The sequence below is a fragment of the Ptychodera flava genome, chromosome 13 (assembly GCF_041260155.1).
Source record: "Ptychodera flava strain L36383 chromosome 13, AS_Pfla_20210202, whole genome shotgun sequence".
NCBI lineage: Eukaryota > Metazoa > Hemichordata > Enteropneusta > Ptychoderidae > Ptychodera > Ptychodera flava.
The window spans coordinates 12,927,763-12,938,971 of NC_091940.1; the positions used below are offsets into that span (position 1 = coordinate 12,927,763).

General features: G+C 40.3%; 1 protein-coding gene across 1 annotated transcript; it reads right to left on the bottom strand.

Annotated features, from left to right (window-relative positions):
* Window positions 1–1,950: 1,950 nt before the first annotated feature.
* Window positions 1,951–6,781, bottom strand: LOC139147464 (UDP-glucuronosyltransferase 2C1-like). The gene is made up of 4 exons (XM_070718571.1): window positions 5,869–6,781; window positions 5,313–5,532; window positions 4,393–4,612; window positions 1,951–2,299 (listed from the first exon to the last, which is right to left on the bottom strand). The coding sequence occupies exons 1-4, from the start codon at window positions 6,748–6,750 to the stop codon at window positions 2,020–2,022; spliced, it is 1,602 nt and encodes a 533-aa protein (XP_070574672.1). The 5' UTR covers window positions 6,751–6,781; the 3' UTR covers window positions 1,951–2,019.
* Window positions 6,782–11,209: the final 4,428 nt, after the last annotated feature.

The following is an 11,209-nucleotide window of genomic DNA, read 5'->3' on the forward strand; positions in this document are numbered from 1 at the left end:
AACTGAAATGGTTTGTAGATGGGACAGTTTTTGGGACTCTCAAACATTTACAATACTTAAGTTCTGGTATAGCGCTTGTGTAGGTTCATTTTGTAGTCTGTGTGTCAAATAAAGTCTCTTTTACACCGCCTTCTTTTCGTCTTTGTTGAGTTATTAACAATCAAAATTTAATTTTTCCGATAAAGTTGACATAGATTATAGCGGCCATTTGGAATGTCAGTTTTCAATTATTTCTACTGGGCGATTCATTATTTAAATCCTAAATTTTACCTTTTTACCCCCTATTTGTTACACTTGATTATGAAAGACAATGGTTAACAGTTTCCTTGAGGAAAATTCGAGTAACAGTTCAAAACTCTTTCAGGGCGAGTATATATTTCGTCAGAGCTTCAGGGTTGATTGAACGCCAACATATGTGATGCAAGTCTTACTATACTGTAAAGAAATGTTTCGAGTTTTGATGTTCCAACTTTGTTCGCTTCAACTTACAGTACCATAAGCTTCTGCAGTGTGTGAAAATATGAAAAGAGGGGGCATCTGCCTTGTCGATTTCAGTCTTTGCTCTACGTAGGAACTTCATCGTATAAAGAGCAAACCTGTGCTAGTTTTAACCTTCTTAAATCCCTTTGGACAGTGTTTGGTTTTATTTTGTTGGGTTCATGTTGCAAACATTTCCAATTTACAGGTGCTACTCGAGGGAAAGGGATACATGAACGAGCACTAACTCCTCGTATACTTGTAGCTTCACTTGTGGGTTTCACGCCTCGTCAAAAAAAGAAAGGCTAGAGGCCTGTTAACTTATGAGGGCGCTATAATATCAACTTGAAGTCTTTCAAGTCATAGGTGGGCAAAGGACGTGGGTAAAGGACGGTCATAGTACATGTACGCTGTCCTCCATTTTTCATAATAAGAACTATTAAAATTGATAGTACTTACACGTGAGAAGCCCAAGTGAGTGTCGTCTTGCACTTGACAATGAGTGAAAGTATGGCTTGCTCACATTAAGTGACAGTTCATCAGTTGAGCTACATTTAATTGTAGAATTAGATGAGTTTTCCAGTATATTTATTCTGTATGGAAAATAGTTTTTTTGTACTCCCAAAATCATTTCGAAATGGCTTGCATCTAAATTGTCTACGTAACCTGTATGTTTGCAATGCCATTCAAGTTATTGAAAACTGAATTGTAGTCCAGACTAGAATTTATTTTTCAAAAAAGTACATCGCTTATTTTACACAATGCAGTTCGTTATGATGGAAACATGCCTTTTGACATACTTAGGGGAGGGGAATGAAAAAATGTACTCGTTTTGTAGAACAAAAATAAATGGAAATATCACGAAAAGTCACTACTATTCTCTCTTTAACATTATCACCGGGCCAGTCGAATACGACTACCTGTAGAATGGCCCACTAATTTGTTCGTATGACACAAAAAAGAATGAGTAAGACGTAAACAGTACGGCAAATTTCACCCATTGAACTGGTTTAGGGGTATGAATGGATGCCCATCATACAGACATATGATGGCACGGTAGCTCCTGTGTTTCCTCACACATATTACGTGCATATTCAACTAACAAAGAACAGCCCCGCAAGGGCGAATAAGAAGTGATTATATCAATTTGATCAGAGTGTGCAATTGTAACTTCGAAAGGAGCAATACAGAAAAATATCGTATGGGAGGAACAACTTTATTATGTAGGTAGGAATATCTATAGTCAAATAAAAATGTTGGTCAATATGAGGAAAAAACTCATAAGGAATGTTTTTGATGGGATTTAAAAAAAACCCCGGAGAAATGTGTTGCCATTTTCCTAAATGCTCGCTACAAAGATAGAATGGTCAACATAGAAAAGAGTCCACACGGCGATAAATACGAGGAGACGCACGACGATTCCTCCGAACGAAAGAACTTGTATTTCCAGTAACACACACTACACAACAATACTCCAGTTGTAAAAACACAAACTTTATCCACTGATAAGTATTAAACAATGTGAAAATCACAAGAAAAGGGTTAGTTTATCTTCTCTTTCCGAGGCGATCGTTTGCAGCAAAGGCCCAGAACGAACGAAGAGACTCGTTTGAGCAAGAAAATGGACAGGACCAAACACACCAACAAAAAGGCCATGACGTCAAGTGAGAAATACTGGACGAAATTAAGATTGACTGCCTCAGCTCTGAGATGCTGGCCGCCATGTTTGATGACGTGTTCTATCCAGAAGACGGCGGTGTCGACAGGTGGCATAGGCTTGTCTCTGTGGATCCTTGATAATTGCATAGCATTTTCTTTGTATCTGAAAGTGTATGAAAACTTTGAATGTGAAAAGAGAGTTCAGAACAACAAACAATCCCTCCCTCCTCTATCTGCCCTTTATGCCACTAAGTCGGAACACTGTTTGGTAACAAGCAGAGAAAAACCTTGTTGTTTGGGATTTTGTTTGGCTAGGCTTCAGAGGCGGCAAGTGAAATTTCTTTTATTTTGTTCTGTACAAACCAGAAAAATGTTCCGCTATTTACATGATAGTTACTGATGACTCGGAGTCTAGATTTCACAAACTGTCCACAATGATAGAGGCATTACATATACAGGCAAAGGGTCCTCAGGCTCCGATGATGATGATGTTGTTGTTTTTATTATTGTTGTTGTTGTTGTTGATAGTATTTGCAGAAAAGAACAAAGTATGCGCTGCGAAATTCAATACAGCCTAACTATACATGTGCGTTGCAGCCTAACTATACTATGCGTTGCAAATTCAATACAGCCTAACTATACATGTGCGTTGTTGCCTAACTATACATGTGCGTTGCAAATTCAATACAGCCTAACATTACCCAAGGGTTGTCACTTCATTGCCACACACTTTTTTTCAATCGCCAAAAATGCACCTAGCAAGCATCGAAATCGGTAAAATTCGACGTAGGGTCAAAGCACATTAGTCCTTCTCAATCATACTCAGACATTTTTACCTCTTGCCGATGAAAAGTCGACAAATCGGCAGGTTTTTCAATGCATCTCGTCGTCTCTTGATTCCAGATTTAAAAGGCCGCGCGAAAGATCTAGTCACGTGGGCGCATTTCAAATCGAACCAATAGCAGAGCTGGATGGGCCCAGCGTGAAAACCCGGCAGTAACGCAAGTTTCTTATGTCTTTTGAAGACTATGGGTGACACTGTCTGCGTGCGTCTGCGTATGAAATTCTGGTAACTTTAACAGTTCCAGTTCACCCATAGCAAGAGAACGTTCTTTCCAAAGACGTGAGAAACTTACGTTACTGCCGGGTTTTCACGCTGGGCCCATCCAGCTCTGCTATTGGCTCGATTTGAAATGCGCCCACGTGACTAGATCTTTCGCGCGGCCTTTTAAATCTGGAATCAAGAGACGACGAGATGCATTGAAAAACCTGCCGATTTGTCGACTTTTCATCGGCAAGAGGTAAAAATGTCTGAGTATGATTGAGAAGGACTAATGTGCTTTGACCCTACGTCGAATTTTACCGATTTCGATGCTTGCTAGGTGCATTTTTGGCGATTGAAAAAAAGTGTGTGGCAATGAAGTGACAACCCTTGGGTAATGTTAGGCTGCATTGAATTTGCAACGCACATGTATAGTTAGGCAACAACGCACATGTAATGTTTAAGGCTGTATTGAATTTGCAACGCACATGTATAGTTAGGCAACAACGCACATGTATAGTTAGGCTGTATTGAATTTGCAACGCATAGTATAGTTAGGCTGCAACGCACATGTATAGTTAGGCTGTATTGAATTTCGCAGCGCATACTTTGTTCTTTTCTGCAAATACTATCAACAACAACAACAACAATAATAAAAACAACAACATCATCATCATCGGAGCCTGAGGACCCTTTGATACAGGCAGTGTTGACAGAACAAATTCTGAGCATACCACATGCTCCCAGAAGAAAAGAAACATGTAACAATATGCACGACAAAAATGCAGTTGCAATACGGAAGTAAATATTTAAGTGCCGTGGCCATTAAAAAACCCAAAGAAATTGGCTAGGAAGTAGGGTGCGGTAGAAAGGCGATTGAATAATTGAATTATTCTTCCTGGCCTTACTTGAACGATGACAAATTTTTTTGCGGGCTGCTTTACAAAATAAACTCAAAAGAATGAATTGTTGTCTCTTTTACTGTGGATATTCAAAAAACAAAATTGCATCGCATAGGAGCCGGAAATATAGCAAATAGCAATAGACTGAATATTTAGCTTCTTGATGCAATTTGTTGCCTCTTGATAACACTTTGGTCATTCATGTATTCTGTATATTGGCTAAATACATTTTAAGCCACACTCCATGATCAACGTGTGAAATTAATTGAGAAAACAAAAACGGGCGCATGTACAATTATACAAGTTCCTTACCTTGGTTCGCGTATGATCATGTTGATGGCCTGATGAAGTTCAGCCGAGGTCATTGTCACAACGTTCAAAGTCACCGCCATTCCTTTCTTTGAAAGTCTGACGAAGTTGTCGTAGTGGTCACCGTACAGCGGGATGCCTACCACAGGAACACCATGGAAAATTGCCTCGTACACTCCGTTGATGCCGCCGTGAGTTACGAAGGCCTTGGTCTTCGGGTGACCTGAGAAAACAAATCGAATGACTACATTACTATTGTCGGAGAAACCGTATGACACGAAGTACTAGAAGTTTACTTTGGTGACGTATTTGCACAACAAACTATATAAATATACAAATTATGAAATTATCACATGATTCTCTAAATAAATATGCAATTCCGTTCGGAGCCTTCGCGTGTCCAAACAAAGTTAATCTAGATTTGTAATGCATTTTATCAAATGGAAAAGCTCTCAATAAACAGCACTGACAGAAATCTTTACTGAAAAATGAATGCTCTCAGTTAGAATTCAAAACCCGTTATGAAATAAAAATTAGATGTTGTCGATTAGTAATAAGGCTCGGCCTCAAATATTGGACATTTTGAATACAACAAAGGTGATTAGATTGGAATAGTCGAAACATTCGATGATATGACCTGGTGCTGTACTGCATGTGTTTGTCTGTTTACCGTTGACCGTGTTCTGACTTCTCTTCCAAAATCATATTTCTGTATTTTGTTCACGAGCAAACATCATGGTACTAAAATTAAGCTCATCTACGCCTGCTACAACTTGTGTTCGTCGTCATTGCTGTTCTGTACAATTGAGCGACTATGTCTTTGTGAAAATTACAAATTATGAGTAGAATCGTCTGTCAGTCGAGGTTTTCCTACATTTCGAAAGGTATGAAGCAAATCAAAAGTTCATCACACATCTTCCCACCTAGCAGATCATTCTGCGGTATCCATTCTGCTAGTTTTGTGTTCTTTCCCAGACTCTTGGGTGGCTGGCCTTCGTACCGCATCACTACCTTCTGCGGCAGCCTGGCCAACGCCGCCGTCACAATTTCTGCCTTTTCGGGATCAACCGCTAGGTTCGCGTAACCGCCGAAGGAGAACACAACAATGCCATCATCAGCGGAATCGACAAACTCCTTCCATTCCTAGCGAAAATGGTGCAAAAGGATTCACTTTGGTTTATTACTATAAAGGATGTATATAATAAATAAATAAATAAATAAATAAGTAAATAAATAAATAAATGAATAAACTCATTTGAAAAATATAATAAAATAATTTGATTTACTGAATTTGATGACAGCGAGACAACGGTTCAACTATCGGCCTAGGCCTACCAGCTCAGAAATATTAACAGATACTGAATTTTGAACGTATTCAGTCATGTTTTGCCATACACTGTCGCTTCCTAAGCTTAGTCAACTATCTATGACTTCAAGTGAAATTTATTTTCAACATGTTGAAAAACTAATCGTATTTACGTCTTTAAGTGGAGATGGTTCCTTGGCTAGTAGACCACCGATGAAGACTGTGTTCGGCATATAAGGACGTGGAAATTCAAGGGCCCAGTCCACACCGAAAAGGGCTACTTCTGCACCAGCAAGCGATTCCTGCACGGTTTTATGAGGTTGGATGTTGTATTGTTGTTTTAGTTCTTCGTACGGCTTGAGCATTACAAAGTTGAACATGTAAAAAACGACCACGTTCATGAGCAGGTTTTGCAGCCGCTGTACAAAGGTCATCTGATCCGATAGTCCGGATTGGAGGGCCGGTACGTATGAGATTGGCGTGGGTATGGCTAAATAATTCGCGTCGACTTGAGGCACTGGTCTGTTAGTAGACGCAATTACGAAAGGTAAAACAAGCTTCTGTGCGATAAGTGTGCTGCACGCGGCGACATTGTCCAAAACCACAAGGTCAAACTTGGAGGTTTCCAATCGTTTAAATAACTCGATATCTCGCAGTAACATTTTGCAGTCCTCTAGCATAGGCGCCGACATCAGTTTAGCGTCTTCAAAACGTTGCTGTCCTCTGAGCGCTCTGGAGATAAACGTAGTTTTTATTTTCGTAAAATGGTCCTCGTCCAATTCCGTGTGGTAGTTTTCGACTTTGAAGAGTCTCTCGTGGTCCGCATTCTTCCTGAGATCATTGTAATGACCCAGCAGAAAGGTCACGTTGTGCCCCGAGTGGACGAGCTGCTCACCTATTTTAGCCAGGTACATGTAATGGCTGCCTGTAGAAAGAGCGGGAAGAAAGAGGATTTTATAACAGGAAACGTCCCTGACGAACAAGACACAGAAAGTGACAAACAGATTAAACAGCCCATGGGGCATGTACGATAGCATTCTATGCGAGGACGCCATGTTTACATCTGGTTTGACCTTAAATAACCTTTGTACTGGTTTCACGTCAGCATGCCGAGGTCAACCAACTTGTCCATCGAGAGCTCGCCTGTTTCGACGAAGCTATATGGGACGAACCATTAGATCGCATATTTTGAGCATGACTAGTACTCGTTCTGCTTATAATAAATGCTGTACTATATGCTGTAATTATATCGCCAAATGAGTCCCTATCTGACACCCTGTGTGTTTTGATAACAGATGATCTGCAACACTTAGCAATACTATCAGCCAATAAATCACTTAGCCATATGTATGTTTGGGGGTTATGGTGTATAATCTTTATTTATTTATACGGATGTAGCGAATGAAATTGTCCTGTAAACAGACTTCATCAAACTTAAAAAAATACAAATCTGACCGTTTACTTAGAAAAAAAATAAGCACATCATGACTCACTTGGGAAAAAAATTAAAAATTTACAATTGTAAAAAAAAATATTCACAATCTAATTATGACCAACCCCTCCCAAACTCTAATGGTCGAGCTCAATGGTCGGTCCCTACCTGAGAGATGCTGAGTACGTAGCACAGCCTTGGTGTTGTGGGTTGGACGTGGACGGCCGTCTATTTTTGTACATTCATTCATGGTCCAACTAACAGCATCCAGGCAAAAACCTCGAGTTATGTAGAGTACTGCAGTCGGAACACAGAACAGTGGAACACCTAATCAATTAAAGCCCCAATAGCTGCGAACGTGTAATAAACAGATCTCAAAATATCCTGAGTTTTCCAAGAGTTTTCTTTGAATTAAAGACCCATTAAAGACTGAAAAAGTGTATATATAACACTGTCATAAGTGTCGAAAGTGACATGTATATCCTGCCATTTTTAAAAAAACTAATCATGTGACAGAGAAAATAAATTACAACAACAAAATGATGGCCATCGTATTTGTACATTCAAGTAAATGGCATCATGCTTGTTTCCTTTATGGTCACGATGTTTATGTGCAGGAAATATTGCTTTTTTGTTCTTTTCTGTGGGGTTCCATTTTATGAGTGCGGCACCCGTTTATTATTTAACCTGTTGAAATACGTAGGCATGGTCCAAATCAGCGAGCTGTGATAGTTCTATCAGGGCTGTTAGTTATTAAGTTTTTTATCAACTGGCTGAAAACATTTATCAGGTGGCTAGATAAGGCAGCGACTGAAGGTCGCTGCGGCCGATGACCGAAGGTCATCGGCAGGAGGAGAGCTAGAGAGGGGGTATGTGCCCCTCTCTCGAAGGGGGTTCTAGAAAATTTTGAGATCTGGCTTTTTTACAACTATTTTGTGGCTTTCCAGATGCTTTTCTATGCATTTTAGGAGCTAAATTTATTCAGCATTTTATCAAGTGTGATAGCTATATTTTTTGTAAAATCATTAAAACACAAACAGTGAAACAAAAATCCAAGGACAGCAAGTTGCAAAAAGTGACTGAGGAAGAGACCGCACACTGGTTTGGAAACATAGCGTCAAAGGATCACGCTGTCATTTGACAGCCAGGTTACGGCTACTTCTCCCCATGGCTTTATCTACAGCGGTACCAGTAGAGTAAGGCCCAAGGGTGATCGAGTCACTTGCTACATCATCATAGCTGCAAACAATAGAACGTATTATTACACCTCACGTATAATTCAGGTACTGTGATTGGCTGAGCCTCACTCACGTGATATAGAACAAAAAGTGATAGAACATGGCTAAGGTGATATAGCCCTGTCGCGTGCGCTGATATAGCCCTGTCGCGTGCAGTGATATAGCCCGCTACCACGTTCTGGAATACCGCGCGTATACTTTCTGCGCGTACCACATCATCGCGTAAATTTGCTTGCTATTTTCTGTAAAGCAATGGCTTTTGAAAAGGTTCAAGAAATTAGCTCGACCTGAAGTTCACGACGACTTTTAGTACATTAAATGAGAAATCTTGAACAACACTGTCTTCGTTTTTAGACGTTAATTCAACTTCATGTAGCATTGCGATCGAGCAACAAATAGAACGTTTCACTGTGGCGAGTCTCGATCGACACTTGACTGCATTCTGAGCAAAGTTTCGAAAACAAGTGTCTGTTCGGTGTAATAAAATTAATAACACACGCTAGCTCGGGCAAGATCACGATTTGTTGCCAGCCCTCGGGCTGGTGCTCATGACGGTAATATTGATGATACCCTCGCCTTCGGCTCGGGCATCATCAATATTACCGTCATGAGCACCAGCCCTTGGGCGGGCAACAAATCGTGATCTTGCCCTTGCTGGCGTGTGTTATTATTTAACACCAGTACTCTAGGACTGGCGCGTCCACTGTATAGGGGACCGTGTTCCCTGTAAAAATTACACCGTGGTTTTGATGGAAACCTATCTTCATACATTATTGTCAGAGCTTTTATCATGAAAACGGACGTTGTTAGTGATAATTGAATGATCATTATATTATCTTTGAGTGAATGTCGATATATGGCGTGGTCATTACTTTTAAGTTTGCAACAGCTTTAACTGTTGTTTTGGAAGGCCTGAGAAGTGGTAATTTAAATTTTTATGCACATGTTCAACGGAAAAATAGCTAAAACTTTCATTTATTATTCAATGTGGTTGTAAGTAAAACAAGTGCAGCACTGCAAGAAAGGAACTGAAAGTAAGTATATCGGGTTGGGTAACGCTACGGGAGATTCATAATTTCTGTCATTCGAACTGGATAAAGTGGATGTATTTCAAATTAATCTGGTGACATATTGATTTTTTGTCGTAATCTCATCCTCACATTTAAAGCCCCAACTCTCGTATAAAAGCGCGAGAACCTACGAGAGTGGTCATAATGGTGGGATATTCAAACGTACTCGGTACGCTCTGGACGTCGTCAATAAAAACCGTTAATTTAGAAATCTACCGATTAATTTTTTTCTTGGAAATTGAGGGATATGTGTATAAGTATTTGGAGCACAATATACTTCGTTTCTGACAAAATTAAATTAAAAATGACGTCTGGAACCAGGAAAAGGATAAAATATTTGCCGGTAATATCGCCGGTATAACGTTCGATGTTCAGTTTGAATCTGCATGATTGACATGATATGCAAATTGCAAATGAGTCATGAGCGATACATTGTTTACTTTTTACGTACGTAGCGTTGATTGTTCAACGCGGGGAAAAAAACACCAAATACTCGGAGTGTACCGAAAGATACAAACGCACACACACTGTGTATAATAAATACATGCAAACACATTTGATCAGGTAGTTCTCTTTTTGGAAAATTTGTTGGTCCTGAAAAGGACCGTTTTCATTTATGTTGGCCTACTGTAGTACCTGAGCCGTACATTTTACAGACAGGAAGGCCTATACTGTCATTTATGCCCGACATAAAAAGTACGTCTGGTATGTTCGGGTTGAGACCACGGACAAGTACCAGCACAAATTCTGGCATGATCTCTCACTTTGTCTACAATGTCTGTATATCTTCTGTCTTCTTTTCAAATTTCAAGTTTTACCCTCGAGTCAACGTACTGTTGAAGCGCAATGCAATATCGCAATGCGATATGCGTAACTATCGCTTACGCTTAGCTGTTTCCAAAAGTGATATACATTTTCTTTCCCGATCTAAAGCCGTGCATGCCTATCACAGGCGTGATGTTAACTGGGTAGTTTGTATAAGTGTAGTTTATGCTACGCTCCGACGTTCTCTTCCGTAGGTGATTAGGCTACGGAAGAGAACGTTAACGAACGTAGGATCGTAGCATAAACTACACTTTTACAGACTACCCAGTAAACATCACGCCTGTGATGCCTATGTGACACAAAACAAGTAGCCTCCAGAATCCAATATGCTGACAAAACCGGGATTTTTTTGACGCCTGCTATCGCCTTCGGTCGAAGGCCTAGTGCGCCTTATGCCGCATTAGGTCATCGTGGCGCACTTCGCGTGGTGGCAGCTCGCGAACATGGCTCCCCGAAAACTTTAATTTTCTTCAATGAAAAGTTGTACCAAACTAGACCAAACGGACTTAAAAACAGTTTTGAAGAATCAAAGCTCTTACTGAGCGTTCTGGACGTGATATGAAGCTCGAACTCACTGATTGTCATCATATTCACTTTCGCCTGCACGTAGACTGACGAATATGGCGACCAGCAAGGCACAGCCACATGGTGACAATCGAGGGACACAACACAGCGATACATGCTCAGAAGTTGCGGTGAGTGATACGAATGATGAAAAACGTACGAGAAAAGCAACAAAAAGAGATGATTTCGTATACTCTCTTGCAAATGAAAAGTTCGAAGATAAATTAGATAAACGAAGAGGCAGAGACCGAATGGCTGACGAAAATGACTCGGTAGTACACTATCGCAATACGCATACAGGTAACGCCGAGATCCAGGGCTCGACGTAAGGTCAAATCATCCACTAGCCTGAAGGACTAGTAGCAGTTCATTTTTAGTAGTCCTA

What these genes read in the sequence shown, in the direction of transcription:
- LOC139147464 (XM_070718571.1), bottom strand. Translation starts at nt 6,750, where the DNA reads ATGGCGTCCTCGCATAGAATGCTATCGTACATGCCCCATGGGCTGTTT. An exon ending in AACCATCTCCACTTAAAGAC is followed by an intron (nt 5,533 to 5,868) that starts GTAAATACGATT and finishes CATTTTCGCTAG; the next exon opens with GAATGGAAGGAGTTTGTCGA. An exon ending in ACCGCAGAATGATCTGCTAG is followed by an intron (nt 4,613 to 5,312) that starts GTGGGAAGATGT and finishes TTGTTTTCTCAG; the next exon opens with GTCACCCGAAGACCAAGGCC.